This window comes from Cyanistes caeruleus, chromosome 9, assembly GCF_971803275.1.
Source record: "Cyanistes caeruleus chromosome 9, bCyaCae1.hap1.1, whole genome shotgun sequence".
Taxonomy (NCBI): domain Eukaryota; kingdom Metazoa; phylum Chordata; class Aves; order Passeriformes; family Paridae; genus Cyanistes; species Cyanistes caeruleus.
This window is the reverse complement of record NC_141709.1, coordinates 28313846-28332616: the sequence shown is the minus strand read 5'-3', so window position 1 is coordinate 28332616 and position 18771 is coordinate 28313846. Positions and strand designations below refer to the sequence as shown.

The following is an 18771-nucleotide window of genomic DNA, read 5'->3' as shown; positions in this document are numbered from 1 at the left end:
AATCTTTTTTTCTCGCTTTTAATCCCATTAGTTCGTAAAAATTGTTTTTTGTTTTATTATTTTTTCAAATGAGTGAATGGTCATCTTAAAAAGACCCACCTTCAAGGAAGGTAGTAAAACTAGCTGGCCGGGTAAAAATCCCTGCACATTGTTATCTATGTATATTATATTCAACAACGACAGCTATGAAAGAACATTCAATGCATCAAAGGTTTTTTTTTTTTTTCTAAGCATTATAAAATCCTTTCCTGTTCCTCACAGGATATCCAATGTTTTAATACTTAGGCAACACTGGCTTATAAAGTCCATGGTTGAATATAAGCCTTGAAGAGTTTTTTTTTTGTTTTGTTTTGTTCGTATATATATTTATATATATATATTTTAGTAAGTAAGGATATGAAATTCAGGATTTGTGGGTTTTATTGGTTTTAAAGGAAACTTGCAATACTCTGTCTCCTAAACGGTATCCATTAAGGCTGGCAATCGCCATGGCAGCTTCGTCGTAGTTGGTCATGGTGACAAAGCCAAATCCCTTGCACTTGTTGGTGTTGAAATCACGGATCACCTTGACATTATTGACCGCTCCAAAGGGACCAAACAACTGCCACAGCACGCTCTCATCCGAGTCGGGAGACAAGTTGTAGACAAAGATGCACCATCCAGTCCCGGTGTGACCAGGGATATTCATTCCCACCAGGCTCGTCATACCATCAATTGTGATCGGAGAAAACCTACCGAGCAAAAAGAGGGGTCTATTCTAAATATATCTCTTGGCACGAGCTATAAGGGTCCAAGACTTTAAAGTAAATAAGCCAATGGTACTGAAGGTTCTGGATCCTGTCCCTGGAAGATGACCACAGAGCCACCCTTGCTCTCTAACTCCCGCTGAAGCGGAGGGGAGCTGTACTAAATAAAATTGCCAAATCTGGCCATAAATGCATCTGCCTCCTAGGATAAGCCCTGCTTGGATGTGTACAAAGACCTCAGAAAAGAAATGCTTGAGGACAGTCTGAGTCAGAGAGGGCCTGCACACGCTGTGATAAACAACAGCTCGTGGAAAAAGGGCCTGTAGAAATTTGCCACTTATTCCCAGCACTGATGTAAGTTTCAGGACAACGAAGATCTAATGCTTTATCTCCTACTAGTCTGCAGTGAAAAAACCCAAGCAAACTTCAAGACCTATTTTAAAGATTAATAAGAAACGCCTTTGTCAGGATTCAGCTGTAACGGTAGCTTCTTCAGCTAAAAATACTATTAGAGAGATGTCTCTAAGTGGTAGATTTTATTTCTCCTCCTAACATGGTCCTTAATTGACACACACTGGGGGAAAAAATTCAGGTAACAAGAAATCCTAAAGCCAGCCACATATCAAAGAAGAGTTATGCAGCAATTGTAGAGTAAGTAGAACATAAATATAATTAATGAGCAGATCAACTGATACCTTCATACTGTGAGGCTTCATTTCCATGACAGGCTTTAGATTCTTCAAGAAGTCAATGCAGAGACTAACCCTAAGAGTTCAATAGAGCACCCTACTGTTTCTTTCTTGTTGTCCTTTGGGACTTCACCTCCAATATCCGAAGAGAGCAGATAAAGCCAGGTGTTTATGAACACAGATCCATCACGGGGTAACAAAGGCTGGGCAGGATCTATGGAGATCATCTGATCAGCCTCCTGCTCCAAGCAAGTAGCTTCTCAAATGAGATCTGCTGCTCATGGCCCTGCAGAGGGAAGCTCAGGAAATCTCCAAGGACATGAACTCTGCTCCTGCAGCCCCTGCTGCAGGACTCCATCCTCACTGCGAATGAGTTTCCCTTATCCTCAAGTGGAATTTCCCCTGCTGCAGCCCGTCACTGCTGACTCTTGTCCTCCTGCGTTTGACCTCTGCAAAAAGCTCGGCTTTCACCTTCCTTCTAAGGCCCCTTGTAGGCAGCTGAAGGCAGCAGTCAGGGGCTAAACTCTACATCTGCCTTTCCCGAATTTCAGCGTGTTCCTGCAGCTTTCCAAGGTCTCCCCAGTGGCAGCCATGGCCAGCAGCAGTGACAGCCCCTGCTCCTCACCAATTTAGTGTCACCCGCTAATGCGGGAGGGCGCAGAGCAGCCCATGACTCAGGTTATTAATGAAGATGTTAAGCAGTATCAGCCCTCAGGATCAACATAATTTTCCTTTCATCAGTGTGGAAAAAAAATTGACGTGCTTTCTGAAGCTACACTTTGGGATATGTTTTAAAATAACAACTGCACAGAGGAAATGTCTTAAAAATCCAGTTTCACGTGTACCTTCAATATGATGAGTTTTAATACCAGAACAGAAAAATAATTCCTCAGGATTTTCTGAGCCATGATTGAGGGAGCAGAGGGAGGGACTCTCTTGCTGAGCAAGCTCTTGTGCTCTCCAAAACTTTTTACACTTGTAATAATTTCCACACACGTTTAGCGATCTGCACAATATTATGCAGTGTATATTAAATAACCATAAAGGAAACTACACACTTGATGGTTGCTCACTGTTCTGTTGATGCCTGACAGCACTTTTTATGTATATTCAGGGAAAAAGAAGACACTTGGAATATAGATCTTTAGCTGAGGATCATCACAGGGGTGTAGCTATGCTATAAATGAGCAGTTCACAAATGCTCACAGCATCAGATCCTCAGGAAGGTTTGCAGACAGTTTATTAAAAATACATGGCAATTTTCCAACTCAACTTCACTTTTGCAAATCCTCATCTCAACACATTTTGGTTTCTCTCCTGCACAGTGAAACCAGTGACATTATCACAACAGTTCAGCACAGAAAGGCTGGACAAGGCCAATTTCTACTGCTCCTTCTACCACAGGTGGAAATAAGGATTGGAAATAAGGCACAGACAGGGCTTGTACAAGCCAACAGCATCAGCTCATTTTGAAATCTGGAAGACAGGACTTCAAGCCCATCGCTGGCAAGTGCTAACTGTGTCAGTAACACACATAAGCCACCAAACAGTGCTTTTCTGGAATGTTTAAATTAATACAACACTATGGGATACACCATGCTCTAAGTAAGGACGATGTAAAACCTGTACAATGCAAAGCCGTGCATGTCACAGCGCGCTATAAGGCTTTGCATTTTAATGAAATGCTGCACTGATGTAAAGGGTTAAAGTTTCCTACAGTTCACTGGAGAGCAGCTTTTCCCTGGAAACCTTTAGGAGCGATGCAGCTTTCAACTATTTATGTGCCATGAGCACAGCAGCTGCTGTAAATCCAACAAAACATGCACGAAACCGGTGCAAGTGTATTGACACAAATACAAGATCACCTATCGCATAAGGAGCTTTGCTACTACCAAGTGATCTGAAATTAGCCTCAATAAAACCTTTTTTCCACGTCAGCATGTCTCATTTTCCATCAGCACCACACAGTTAGCACAGGGAGAGCCAATCTCCTGTTCCTCAGACAGCTTCAGAAATTATCAGTGCGGTATTTTTTTGTGACCCTGCACCTACAGATTCAGGTTTTGCTAGTGCAGGTACAATTGTCAAGGTTTGCTGAGAGGAGATAAGAACTAATTTAAGATGCCTGCAAAGTGACTTTAAACACTGCTGTGTTTTTAGAGTAACACTGCAGACAATGTTGAGAAAGCAGATGTATAACCTATGAAGGCAGGTAATTTTCCTGCTCTTTTCCTCTGTTCAGTCTAAGCCTATCCTGCACCACACGCCAGCTCAATTCCAGGGAAGGAGCAGCAGCGGCCAAAACCCAGGGAAATCTCCCAGAACAAACCCATCCTTCTGACACTGACTTGCACCTGGACAGACACTCAGCTGGGAGTTTTACCATGTTTCTGACAAGATATCAAGGAACAACTAAGGTGGGAGAGCACAGGAGAAGTGATGTGTGATAAAATCAGGCGGGGGGTTCTCACTCACTACATCCCCATCACCACACTAAGGATATCCCGACATAACCATGAACACCAGCACCGGTGCTTCTGGGGAGAAGCTCTGTTTTGACTTTCCTCTTGTGAGTACTCAAGATTTCAGATCTGTACTGAGTTACTGAGGAGTTAAATCCCACCTTACTGTCTGCTACTTGCTAGTGTAAAGATATACTTACCATACCTTTTTAGAGGATGAGCTTCAAAAAAAAGCTCAAGTAATTTTCAAGTGTGGTGAGTAGACCATTTCAGAAGATTAAGTAGTACTCTGTCATCTTAATCTGGACATCTTAGGGTAACATCAGGAATAAGACTACACCTTTGTTTTGCTGCAAGGGTTGCTTATGCTGATGTTGCCATTAAAAGAAACACTAACAACACATCTCATTTTAGCTACCAAACATACTCATGGAACAGCAGAAATGTTGACAGATCAGCTGAGCTTTCACACATGCGTGCACATACAAACACACAGCTACGTTAAACAAACAAAAAATAAATTTCAAGGACTGAAAAAAAATTCAAAGTATTAAACCTGTAACAAAAGAAACTTCGGGCTGATTGAGGTGCACACAGCTGTATTTTCAAGTCAAACTTACGATGGCAGAGTGGCAGAAAGGTGATCTTAACTGTGCGAGATAACAGCAGCCTAATTCTGATTTTTGACTTAAATTTTCCATTATCAGATCAGAGATTTGTTAAAAACTCAAGTTAATAGTTTTGATTCTGGAAAAAGCACCACTCAGCAGACCAACTGCAATTTCAATGCTTGTAGCTGTGGCACCTAAACCATTTGAGAAGCCCACCTGTAAACAAAAAAAGGTTGAAAAACCCCACAGAACTTGCGCGTGAGGCCTTTAAAGTAACAAAACCAACTGAAGTCCAAACTTAAAAAGAATTTGACATGCTGGTGGAAGAAAAGAAGGGATAAAAAAAATAAAGTTAGTGAATTAAAAAAAAATAAATTGTAGCACCAATCTGTGCCAACACGGACATCTGGCAATCTGTGGAATTCTAATTACCTCTTTACGCCATAGGCCATATTAAGCAAATTGTCCAGCCTGAAAAGAGAAGGAGGGTCTTTGGGTTAATGTCTCACAGATGGCAAGATCGCTCAATGGAACTATTATTAATAGTGTTCCATTTTCAAAGAAGAAACGTTCAACAAGTTTCCCACACATCTAAGGAGCCTAACAACTCCCGGCCTGCTTTGTTAAGTCTGAGGTTGTGCTAAAATTTCCACCAGAGCATTTAAAAGCCTTTTTTAAAGTTGTCTACAGTCTTAGAGAAAAGCTTAACCTTCAGAGCCTGGTTTTTAAAAATACACTTAGGGTTTGTCTTTTTGTTTTTTATAATTCAACTTTTTTTTGGTAAATCAACTGCTCACCTTATATTTGCAGTTAACTTGGAAATAAAGTGTAGAGACTAAAATTGCTGGAACTGGAAAAATTCTTGATTATCTGCTTTAATATAACACATTCTCTCCATTTTATTATATATATTTAGTATTAATCCTTCATGACATGTCAATCCAAATTAACCTCCAAATTTTGCAGAATTTAATCATCTGCTTTCCATGGCAGCACAATAAAGTCCTTCTGTCCATGGAATGATTCAATGATAACCTCAATGGACACAGCTGCTTGCCAAAGACACAAAAACAAGTGTAAATTTAATGTATCCAATGACTGACTTTTTATGATCTTTAATTCATTAGCACTTTTCATCACTGACAAACTAAAATTACTTCTCAGTAATCCTCTAAAGCCAGTGTGCAACTCAGTTATGCAAATATGTCCAAGTTTTCTTTCTTGAGGCAGACTTTTTTATTTGAAAGCTGGGTTGCCTGAGAACTATTAAGTATAAATGTAATAGGAACATCACATATTGCTAACTCTGCCTTATGCATCAGATGGAAACAGTATATTCAAAATGCAAAGCATAAAACATCCCCAAAAGCATCTGAAGACTCACACCAAAGACTAATACAAGGGCTCTTTATACTAAGAGCAGATATCTCAGGCTAATAAATTTAATGATACTCCTGCTGACTGGGACAGACTCAGCTTTTTTCCTGCTACCAATCCACTGCCATTAACATCAAAGTCTAAGCTGCATCAAAACTGTAGTAATATAGCAGAAAATAAAAGCATTACCCAAAAAGAGAGAAAGAACAAGACAGTCACTGCTCATTTGATTACCAGTGTAACTCTGTTCTGTCCTCCCTTTTTCTGTGAGCCTTCATGAGATCTGATTGTACAGTACTTCAGCTGTTTTAGTAAATACAACATGACTACTGCTGTCAGCAGATTTTCCTCCTCATTCTCCAGGAAAGAATATTTAATTTTACAAAGAAAATCAGGTCAGCCTACACAACTAAAGCATATTTTCCCGCACAACACCTGCCCCACATTGTCGTCGCTGGTGGAATTTCAGTTCTTTTCCAGGTAATTACCTGAATCTCTGAGCCTGGTGGTGAAGTGGTCCCGGGTAGCGTCTGTTGGGAGACTGATACAGCTGTGAAAGGAGTGCCTGGCTTGTTTTCTGGCTGGGGTTATTGGCAAACTTCACAGTAATTGGTTCTGTAGCACCACTAGGCTTCTGGCCATTTAGTCCCTTTATGGCTTCTTCTGCCTCTATTCTCTTATCAAAACGGATAAATCCCACACCTCGAGAAACCCCTGGGAAGTAAAAACATGTGAAGAGATGAATATTCGTAGGAACAGCCTCGTCTATGTAACAAACATGAACTGAATGCTGGGTTCGACTTGACACAATAAGTGGTTTGCAAATTAAGAGAAGTCCTGTAAAGAAAAATCCTCTTCCCAATCCGTAATCTCTCAAGTCAAGGCCCTTACCGCATCTAACAATGATTTTAAGTAAACAATATTCTGTATTTTGATAGTCCCAGCAGTTATACCTCCAGTTACATTTATATGGAAACAGGTATCGCATTTTATACTAAAAGTGAAAAAAAAACCCCCAGCTGCAGACATTAGCAATTTTGCCACTTCCAGAAACACATGCACGTATCAAGAAAAGTTTTCTTTTAACCTGTGACTTGATCAACCAGAATCCGTGAGGTGATGATGCGCCCATATTGTGAGAATAACTGCTCTAATTCTTTCTGGGTCATGGTTTTGGGAAGGCCGCTGACATACAAGTTCGCATCCCGGATGGATGCTGAACTTGGACGGGCATATGACACCTAGGGAGAGAAAAGGAGAGCAGTGTTAGAGAGCTACAGCCACCCTTGGCATTTTGGACAGAAAATGTTCTGTTCTTTCACAAGACATAACCCTGCAGTTCAGACAGGACCTGTTCTGTAAAACCAGCAGAGCCAGGAAAGGCTGGAGGAACAAAGGAACAGCTACAGAGAACTTAAAACAGGCACAAAGGTTCTTGATGTGCAGTGATAAAATAACTTTTGTTCAGAGGTGGATTAATGTGCAACTTCCCACGTGTGGCTTTGTAAATTTGCCCCCATGGGTGTGGGGTGTGGATGATTTGCCGTAGCTGGCCTCGCACACTGAGGTCCCTGCATGTTTTTCGTTTTCCCCCTCCAAGTGTCTGAAACAGATCAGGTTATTTGTGGAGTGATCTTTTGTGCTCTCTCTCTTTGTGTTTGCATCCTGAGCTGGCAAGATCTGTTCTGGATGAACAGTAAAGTACTGGTGAAATTAGACTAAATGAACATCTGCTCAGGGAGCTGTAGACTGACACTCATTGTCAGATCTGCAATTTATCACAAGAAGTTCCCTTGCATTACAAAGCCCAGAACCAGACCATAAAATATTATGACCAAGCAAACAAGAAAATCTAGCTGTGGCGCTGCATGTGTGCTGTTGGAAAATTACTAATTCAAGGCTCTTAACTGCTCTTCTACCTATGAATCAGATTTATAATTATAATAGGTGCATAAAAAGCCTTCTGCACTTTAAAAATAATATATACATTTAGAATAAACACATTTAACATCATAAAAATGCTTCCTAATGGCAAATATTCAGCAGAGATCATGAATTACTTTGCAGCACATCTGAAAAAGCCATGGAACCCAAGCTGAATACTCTGCACTTCATTTTGATTCATTTCAATATAAACAGATCAGTACTTTCCTGCATTATGTCTTAAAATGTGTCTAGGAAGGAAGTGGGGGGGTTCCCATCACGAATACAATACATTCAGCAATTGTCTTTCCCTCTTCCCTCAGCCTGAACACAGATGATGTCAAATGGATGTCTGTGTTTTATGTGTCAAAGTTGTCTTTATGCGCTCCACACCTAAAAATAGATGTTGACTCAACACAGAAAATTATGTTAATGACTAATATTTGCTTCCACAATCTTCTCTGCATAATAGCAGACAAACTCTAAAGATGCTAGATTTTAAGGTTTCTACCAATTTCTTTCTAACTTACACGTTTGTAACCTTTTAAATCTAACATTTACAGATAGGGCTGGAGAGAGGAAGTGGAAAATTCAGGGAAAGAAATATGAAATGGAAGTTAGATGAAACATTTGCATCAATGGAGGCGAGCTCAGGCACACAGCACAAAGGCTCAAGCAGACATGAGGAGCAGAGAAACCTTCAGCTGTTGAAAAGGAGAAGAATATTGGCGTAGAAATGATTTCGTGCCACAGCCCATAAGCTCCTGATGGGATGCAGCATTTCCATCATTTCCCTGCTGGTCCTGAGTGCCCCTCTGATGGATCCAGGACCACAACACCCATGGACAGCACCACGTGGCTTTTATGCAACAAAGCTTAACCCAGGCCCTTGGGGACACCAGGGATAAGAACATGGTGCTTTCACCTGCAGCTTGGTTTGGTGCTGGGGCATTTGGAAAAGCAGGCTCTCCTTCCCCACTCTGCAAATGCCTCACCTTGAGAGGGTACCGTGAGAGTTCAGGCACCTACAGTTTAACCTACTTTAGGAATAACAGTTTAAAAAACATTTAAGAGCCTCTCAGGGGTGAGGGTAGGGATCTTACCTATTCCTTAAAACTGAGAACAGCAAAATGAATAAAGTTCCTGGGAAAACAGCCAGGGGTTTCCTTTGGGTTTCTCACTCTGGCACATTCATTAACCAAATGCCAAGTTACAGGGAGGATGAAAAGTATTGGGATATGCAAAAACACTACTTCCCAGAGCAATGAGTGTCTGACATTTTATACATATATATATACACTTCCACCTAGAGAAAGCTCTCTGCTCTCGTGGGCCTTGCAGGCAGGCAGAGGAAGGAGAAGCTGCTCACACTCCCAACCCTCCACACACAGCACACGAGAACACCTATTGCTGCTCAGGTCTAGTTTTTATTTCCTCCCGCAATCAAACATTCAGGCTGCAGGGGAGCCTGAGCCAAAGAAAGAAGCTGCCAAAAGCAACTCAGCCGTCTTTAATATCAAGGAGAAAAGGTTGCGGAGCTGAATGGACTCAAGGCTAGTAATGTCAATTATTTATCTGCTTTTGAATCTTTTTCATCTTCCCTCTGAGGTCAGCCAATGACAAATCGATCGGTTAGAGTGTGCCATCCTGCTTTCAAGCTATTATTCAGTTAGTGCTGAGGACGGGATGTCTTCCTGTGTGTGAGCTATCAAAGGAAGAAATCGCCCACCCTGACCCTCCATCACACCAGAAGCTCCTTATGCTGTGCAAGTTAAAATGGGAGCAAAAAGCAGCTCCCATTTTATCACTGCAAACCGCAAAGCGCTGGGTGAGGACGCTGCATTAATTCTTTATATCCACATTTAAAAATGATTTTTTTTTTCCCTTCCTTTGCTCACGGCAGTGTTAGCACCCTGTAATGAAACAGAGCGTTGAAAGAAGAAAAGAGTATGGAAGCCTAGACACCACAAAGAATTCAAATAATGAGCTGGAGAACACCAAACTACTGCTTGACCCAGGCATTTCTCAGCATTAAAATGTTTGTCCGCTCGTACAATGGTTGAAGGTCGAACCACGGTGTTGGATTTCACTGCATAAGATCATTTAGGAGTTCTGCAGTCAAATTTGCAAGGAAGAAAATAAAATATTGTACAATTCATTTTATGGCTTGCTTGCCTCAGATGTTAGTTTCTATAAATACATATATAATAACTATGAAAAACATTTTACAGGACATTTCTCATCTGACATTGAGCATTAGCCTGTCTAAGGACTTCTCTTCATAATAAACACCCATCTCCAGAGGCTGCACCACTGCCTCCCAACACCACTGCAGCATCAGAAGGTCCAGCATTTCATATCTTCCATGGCAAAGCACATTTTTGTTCAGGTGCACAGAATATATCTCCAAATTCAAGTAATTATCTTCCTTATTGATTTTCTACCGTTTTCCCATATAGGAAACTTTTTCAAGAATTACTAACCTCGAGACTCTTCAGAACATAAATTGAAGCGGTCTGGCCTTTCCAAGCCAGAGCCCACAGCAAAGGCACCCAGAGGCATGAACGCATCCCATTTGTCTTATGGAACAAGCAACATTTGAACACTGACACTTAACCACTTCACTGCTGCTCCCTGTAAGAGCAGCCTTCAGCTCCTGTGCTAATCCTGGAATTCTCAAACAAAATCCATTTCTAGAAGCCTCCTTGTAAAATTTAACTGTGGTCTGCTCTGAGGAAGAACTGCATCATCCTTTCCTGGAATGATGCCAGCATTCTGTGCCTTTCCTGGCTCTGACCAGCAGAGTCACCCTGCCCTGGACACACCTGAGCAGGAACCAAGCAGCTCATTTTGCAGGTACCAACCTTCTCTGAGATGTATCTTGCTCTGCATCTACCGTTCCTCACCTGGAGAATGGGAAACCATGCAGGAGCCTGAATCAGGGCACAGCACAGGCACCCAAGGACCACCAAGCCAACCACCCTGGGCACCTGCAGTCCCTGGGACAACCTCTCCAGCCACAAGCAGCTGAGGTGCAGTCAGTGACTCCCTGGGAAGCTTTCAAAAAGTTGTGTAACATTCTAAAACATCAGGCTTCTTGGTGACCTTAATACAGACACTTTGCTTTGTCCTTTTGTGACACTCTAAGATACAGGATTTCTTACATGGTTTTTTGGGGTGAGTCACTTGGCTTTTTTCTGCCTCAAGTCCAGTTTAGAATGGGGACAACCCTTCCCTCATTTGCTGTCCTTTAGCCCACTGGTACGGACTGGAAGTGCTTTAACACAAGCACTCAAAAGCCTCACACAGGTAAATAAAGCACAGTCTCACTTGTTTAATGCACATCCAGAACTAGAAGTAAAATCTGCTTAGCACCAGTGAATGGGCTATGGCAGAAAGAAACATTTCCCCACAGCCACTTCCAGACCCTCAACTGTGTCCTAATTCTGTGCAAAACCAGATTTAAAACAACCTCCCGTGAAAGCTCTGTGCTTTGTCAAAACAATCAAACACAAAAGCCCTCTGGTCCAGAGGCTGAAGACCAGGATCTGGAATACTTTTCACATCTGATGCCTGCACTGCTCTGTCCTTTCTCTTCCCTAAGCCCTTGGCTGGGGGATGGGGGGAGTGACGATGCACTTTACTGTTGAGCAATTCAATGCCATTTTACAGAGATTAATTATAATTGCAGGTACAATGGTCTATCCCATCATTTCAGGAAAGACATCTATAGATAATAGCCTAGAAACACTCTTGGCTGTATCAAGAGCAAGGCTAAGAGAAATAATTGCTCTGGCTCTGTGGAATGAAAAGAACTCATTGGCAAAACTGAGGCAGGAAAAAAAGTAATCACAATTAAGAAAAGATGGATGGAATTAAGAGGCAGAGACCCCTCTGGTGCCTCCTGAACGCAGCAGAACCAAAGCTGAACCTTCCAATGCACCACTGAAAGGTCCTCCGAGCACCAGTATCATCGCAGGCACAATGGGTGGAGGAGGGTTTGTTAAAAGTCCAAAGGGTTACACTGACAGAGGGTCCTAAAGAGCAAAACGGGAATAAACTTAGTTGAGGCTTTCCAGGTCTGTGGCATCTTTGAATTTCTTGTCCAAGACTTTGTCTTGTGAAGCAGCAGCCACAGCAGACGACCCCTCTGTGTGAGCTACCATCAAAGAGAACAAGTAGTTACTTCAATTTTAGAAGCAGCTATAAAATAGCTACATCCCAAATCTGCAGTTTGTGCCTGTAGTGTGAATTTTCAGGAAAGGGAAAAAAAGGGCACTGCACACAAGACACTAAAAAATGCAAATCCCTCCTTGCTGCAGTCAAATGTACTCAGCTACTCCCAGTGTCTTCCAACACCACAACCTTCCATTTCTTCCTTGCAGAGCACCCAAGCTCCTCCTGTGCCTTGCCCTGATGTCTCTGTACACCCTCTCCTTCCCAGCCAGCCTTGCACCACATGCCATGTGTTCAGTGGAGGCTGCAGGCAGTGCCCAGCAGGCTGGGTGTGCCTGTGCAAGAACAGGGTTGGAAAACACCGGCTTTTGGCCGAGTGCTGCACCAAGGGCACCCAACACCAGAGCTCTGCTACCATCACTATCAGCAACCAGAGCTTTCTGGCTGCAACCCAAATTGTGTTGGGCTTCCCCCACACCTTCCCAAGGAGTCCAGGATGGGGTGCAGGAGATGCAGGTCTCTTCCTCAGCACTCCCTGCTGCAATTCCTCCTCCTGCCCTGTGCTTCCTGCGCCGCCTCCTCCGCCGAGCACGGCTGGAAGGCAATCTTTTTGACAAATGACTTTGTAGGACAGAGAAATCTGAGGCTGCTGTTATTTGGTTACCCTACAGTGACAGGATGGTTTGTAGTTTTGTGGACAATTACAAGAATTAACATGGACAGATTTAGAGCCCGAGTTTTGTGGAAATGGCTGGCATTTTGAAAAATGCCACAGAAACCAAGATCTTTCAGCAGTAATGTTACTACTTTATTTTCAGAAAAAGCAGGATTACTTCCTCCCACAGCCTTATTCTCTGTATTTTAAACTAGGACCATCCAGACCTATTGATCAAAACAGGGGACTAAAGCAGAAATACAGAATTCCATGCTATTTATTCAACTAAACTGAATATAAAACTAACTAGAAAAAGCCTCTGAGCACAGAGGAATCATCTTATCCATTTAGTATTTTACCATCAGATAGACATGATGGATTTAAAAACTGGAGGTTATCAAGGGCTCAGAGGACCCAGATTCCTTCTCCCCTCTCTGGGGCCATCTCCCTTTGCTCCAGCAGTGTCACAGCATGTACCTGCTCCTGTGAGCGAAGGAAGGAGCAAACCTATTTCTCAGGCAACAGAGAAAAAGGAAGAGAGGGGTGCACAAGACTGCGCTTCAGGGGGTCACTGGCTCTTTTTAGATTTCAAACTTCCTTTCAAAACTATTCTGCCCTTGTTCCAGTGAAGCCAGGTCACCTGAATCCCCAAGTAAATTGTAAAACACTTCCTTCGCATCCTTTCAGGCGCTGTCCTTTTTTCAGGGCAAAGCAGCAGTTTAAACAATCTGTACCCCATGCATCACACATCTTATTTTCCTTCTGATATTTGATGCAACTGAATTGCCAGGCAATCTTCAACAGCAGCAGTGACCTTTCATATGCTTTTATGGATGGGCAAATTTAATTTCTAAAAATAGATTCAATTTCTGGAATATATATTTATTTCAACACACACTGTCTCTTCCCTCATTCTAAACTGTTTTGCAGAATTATGTCAAGCTTTAGCTGTAAAAATAAAGTGAAGCTTTTCTCCCTCACAAGAAGATGATGCTGCTATGAAATGGCGTAAATAAAATATGCATTATGATCAGTTGAGGAAGAACAAAATGTGTATAACCTATTACCACCAAACACAACATTCCCTCCAATGCTTTTCCCAAATAGATACTCTGTAAATCGTCACCTCTCAACTTTGACTTGAAAGGGCATCATTGACTTAAATAAAATGCATATAAATATTTTAGCTGCTAGAGTGAAAAGTGATTATTTATCATAACAATGACAGAATAAAAAGAACATTTTTTCAGTTATTTTGGTCCACACATCAGAGCCGACTGTGCCTGGCTGTTCTGCTGATCCTGCTATTAAGCCAGTTCCTCCTGTGACTGCATGGCATCAGGAGACAGAACATTAAGCTGCCACAGAAATGTCACAGAAATGAAAAGGACAGCATTTGGGGCCACATGCATAAAACATACATATTATTTTTAAACAGGAATTAAGCCTTGTGGGGTCAAAAAATGAGTGCAAATACAACTCCCTAGAGCCACCTCATATTCAGTCTAGGTGCAAGGAACAGCAGAGCCCACGACACAGATGGGACACAGCCAGCAGGACCACAGTGACCTTGGCAAGCAGAAGCAATTTGCCACTGTAAAAGGGCTTTCACAGATTACTCATTTCAACTTTCCATCAAAACAGCTTCCAAAAGGCAGCCACAGAAATTCTACCTGCAGGACTGCAGCTACCCAACACACATGAACAGGAGCCAAGGTTCAGCCCATCCATCAATAACATTATCTACAGATTTATTCTGGGGCAAAAAAACCCAGCCACATTCATGAAGAAAGCAGAACAAAGTAACATTCAGTACTTTTCCAGCTCAATGTTATTCTACTAAATATGTTTTACCCTATAAAACTATATGCCACTAAATTCTTTTCTAGATGGTCTCTTGAGAGAAGTTTTTTTAACGCACCAACAGCGCATTTTTAGTAACTGTAAAGGGCATCTGTAGCTAAAGTAATTTGGTCTGATAATTAAATATAGTATTTCTACAAGTTTAAATATTTCAGCCTTACAAAGAATGACAGTGAGATGCTGGAAAACAACAAAAGGGCAAACAGGCAAGTGAGGAGGTTCAGCAGTGCCGAGTACTGCTCCTCACCACCTTGAAATCCTTTGGAAACCAGAGATGTCTCCAGCAACACAAATGCCCCTGGCAGCACTAAATGCACCTGATTTACCCCTCAGCATGAACACTGGGAAATCTCCATCCCCACTGCACAGCAAAAATGCTAATTTATCAGCATTTCCAGAAGTAACACATAATTAAAAATACAAAAAAAACCAAAGGGGTAAAGGTGAGGTAATCATATGAAATTCTGCAATGGAAAATTAGGTTGGAAACTGCTGATTAGATGTCCCTGTGGCCAAAACTTTGGCTGTTGGGATAGAAGGCTCCCTTGGGTTGGTTTTAGGCAATTGCATAAACCAAATTTTATTTAAAAAAACTCCAAAACCCTATGCTTCCTTTTAGTCATAGAAGAACTTACGCAGCTCCTGTGCATGTAGATTAGATCAATCTCTCTGCTTATTATTAAATTTTAACAGCTTTCAAGAGCCTCCCCCAAAATGTCCTTTATTCTATGCCAGTCTACGAGCTATTAATAAACATGAAAACCCCAAAACAAACAAATCACTGAATTTCTAAAACCTTTACTGAATTAAAAACAACATACCACAAAGTAAGATTTTGTATAGGAAGTTCCTAGATAACAGAAGTCTTACCACCGATGGATAAGAAAGGCACAATGGTTTAATTTTGCATGTGAGAAATGTACAGTAATTGCTGTGGGTTGCAGTTTCTGGAGGGCTTTTACAGCATAAGCTCCCTGTAACCTTGAAATATTATGAATGCAATAGCATTTCTCTGGTTCACAAAAAAGAAAAACAGAAGCAAAGCAACAGAGGTACTTAGGGACACGAAATGCAGTTCCTTCCTAAGGCTGAATAATGTTCAAAATATACACGTGCTGCATGAAAAAGTGATCTAGATTTTTCAAGCTCTACTGAGCTTTTAATAAGTATTTTCAAAATATTTTTTCCTCCAATAATGTGCCTTTAAAAGCAATTTGGAGAGCAACTTTTCGCTGTAAGTGGAAACTGCTGAGTCCAAGCCTGCATTTCCACCTGCAGCAGTTGATAAGATGGTAGATTTTGCTGCCTTGCCTCACATATTCCTGTAAGTGTTTCCATTAACTCTGCAAAACCATACTGTGAGCATTTTGATGTATGGCCCACATGCCTATCTGTGGGATGGAACCTGGATGGTCTGAGGGAGGTTTGCAAGCAGCCTTTTCTATAAAATCTGTGCAGCTGCTCCACCACTTTCATAACCCTCAGCTCAGCACTTCTGCTCTTCACTGATCAAACAGATCAGGGGAAAAACTTGCTTGAAACAATCCTTAGAAATACACCAGAATCCAATAAATATTTTTGCTTCAGGCAATACCACTTTGTTCAAACCACAATTTTTAGCCAGAATGCCAAAACCTACAGTATTGACCATGTTACGTTGTATCTTTTTTGCAAGATACAGCATCACTGACATCACTTGTACCAATATTCAGTACAGTAAAAAATTCTATTTTTATGTTAACATTTTTAGCTTTGAAATACAAATTAACTACAGAAGAAAAATTAAGAAAATGGTGCAAATCAAAAGCCAGCATTCAAAAAAATGATCAAAGCAGTTTCAGATAATTTGAATCTGATCTGCAGTTTGTTCCCCTTCAATTTTTTGATTCACATCCCTTAAGCTGTATTATTTGTCAGAATTTGGGATGTGGAAATCTTCTGTAAGCTGTTTCAGAGCAGCTTTATCAGCCATGCAGCAAATACTGTGACAGTGTAGAAGCTTGCTTTTCTTGTGAGACCACTAAAGAAGGTCATTGAATAACTAATGGTCTATTACAAACAATGAAATAAGAGACTTCAGTGGGAAGCCTCCAGCTTTTAAAATAATAAATCAAATTAAGGATGTGGAAATTATGAAAAAATTTTTTTTTGAGAATGACATATTATAACTTGCAAGAAACATGCTTTCAACAGCTGATAATGACAGGAGTGTCACTAAAAGAGAACTCTGTGACAAAGTATTTCCCATTAAAACATAAGGAAACATGTAACTTGTGAATACACCACCACATACTTCACCTGTTTATGAATAATGGTATCATTCTGGCTGTTTTATTCTACATTTAAGCCTCACTGTCATGCTTTAAAGAGCTTCCTGTTACTTTCCCCTCTCTTTAACAATAGCAGCAATTTCTGAGAAGAGAGATTTCATCTTCTGCATGTCTGCTCATTGTTCCAAGGAGGAGCTCGTTAACCCCCTCACAATGGAGAATAAAATAGTGATGAAATTGCCAGAAACAGTTCCAGCTACTTTCTCCCCTTCCTGAACTGAGCAAAAGGCATTTTATATTGTCTTACCTTTATGGTTTTGGTCTGGAGTCTGAGTCCATTTAAAGTGTTAATGGCTTTCTCTGCATCCTTTGGATCAATGTAGTTAACGAATCCATACCCTAAACTCTGCCCTGTTGAAACACAAGAAATAAAGAAAAAAGGACTCAGTATTTTTTAGCACAGGAACAACTTCCAAGAGTGGAAGCACAATTTTCTTACACTGTTTACTTCATCCCTGCTTTCTCACAATCTCTATGCTGTTTTTCACCATTTCTTTGTCTCCTTAATACAGGGGGAGCCATCATAACTTTAAATTGCTGCTCTAAAGATCCTTCTGTAAGAACAAGAAGCAGCAACCCCTTGCCCTCCCTTCCCCCAGGAGTTAACTGAAAAGCACCTATGAGGCTTGACAGCAACAGAATTGTGTAATAGTTTTGTGCTGAGCTCCTAATAAATACAACTGGCTGACCTGTTAGTAACGAGGCCACCTCTTAGAATTAAATAAACACACACATTTTGCTGCTGTTTATAAACAAGTCTTGAAGTATTTAAACCCCAAAATTAGGAAACTGCATTTTTACACTTGAAGGAGCTGAGGAACAGAAAACCATCTTTACATCTTGTTTTACTGCTCAGTGAGCAGTCAGTAAATAGGAGAAGCCCAAATTGCAGCTGGGTGAGGGATTGCGTTAAAGCTCCTCTCAGAGTATCGGAGGGGACAGCAAACCCAAGCAGTGCCACAACTGCTGCTGTGCACAGGATGGCAGGAGCCCACTTGAGCAGCCAAAAGCATTTCAACAGCTTCTGTCTCACCAGCCAGACCCGAGCATGTTCACAGCAGGAACAGACCCAGGTCAGGACTGGGATAAGCGGCACGGGGCTGGAGAGGCCGTGCTGTTGGCTCTCCAGGGATCATGGACACGCACAGGGCTGTGGGATCCCACTCCACAGCCATCTTTCCCCAGTTCCCAAGCAGTGGCTTTGCAGCACCAATTCTATTAATGCATCGTGACAGACAGCCGCTTCAGATCCCTTCCTTCCAGCATCCTACTGAACTTGTTTTGCATGTTTGGAAAACAAATCTTTATTTTTTGGGTTTTTTTTTTTGTTAAGGGACATGAACTTAGAAATACACACAGATAATCACATTTCAAGAATCAGCTAGCCCAAGCAGGCACAGGTGAATGGCCCTGTATTCCCACCATGCTCCTTCTCATACACCCTCCTGTGAATCTGGAGCACAGCAAACCAAAAATCCACCTCTCTCTCAGCCACTGATGTGCAGGGGATCAAAATGCTCCTGCTCACAGGCAGTGAGAAAGGAAACACGTGAAAATCCCTCCCAAGGAGAGGAGCAGCATTTGTGGAGATTTCTAGCCACAGGAGCAGCAAGCAGCAACCCAGCTCCTGCTCACCAGGAGGACGGGGAGGTTGGGAAGGCAGCTGCACACCAAGTGCCTTGATGTCCCCTGGAGGCACAGATCCTGCATCCCAGCACAAAGCTTTGTTTCTTTGTCTCCTGGACTACAAAAAAGCATCTGTGTGTTTCTCAAAGTCAGACGCCACCAAAAATACAGCGTTTGCTGTAACACAAATACAGGGAGCGCTTCTGTCTTACGAAATCAGATCAAAGCCCTAAAAGCTGCTAACTATGCAATGGAAGGCTTTAAAAATCCATGGAAACACTGCAGTTCATGCCTGAAATGCCCACATGCAGGC

General features: G+C 41.7%; 1 protein-coding gene across 23 annotated transcripts in view; it reads right to left on the bottom strand.

Moving 5' to 3' along the window:
- Positions 1–402: 402 nt before the first annotated feature.
- ELAVL4 (ELAV like RNA binding protein 4) overlaps positions 403–18771 on the bottom strand; it is a 97297-nt gene continuing 78928 nt past the window's right edge. For 16 of the 23 annotated variants that reach the window (XM_023932454.2, XM_023932451.2, XM_086842568.1 and 13 more), the window contains 5 exons: positions 17080–17183; positions 6973–7126; positions 6374–6599; positions 4941–4979; positions 403–731 (listed from right to left, as the gene is read on the bottom strand). In XM_023932454.2, the coding sequence (XP_023788222.1) occupies positions 404–731; positions 4941–4979; positions 6374–6599; positions 6973–7126; positions 17080–17183 (851 nt within the window). In that variant the 3' untranslated portion in view covers position 403. The remainder of the gene's footprint in view (positions 732–4940; positions 4980–6373; positions 6600–6972; positions 7127–17079; positions 17184–18771) is intronic. The other 7 variants (XM_023932453.2, XM_023932455.2, XM_086842570.1 and 4 more) reach the window with 1 other exon arrangement.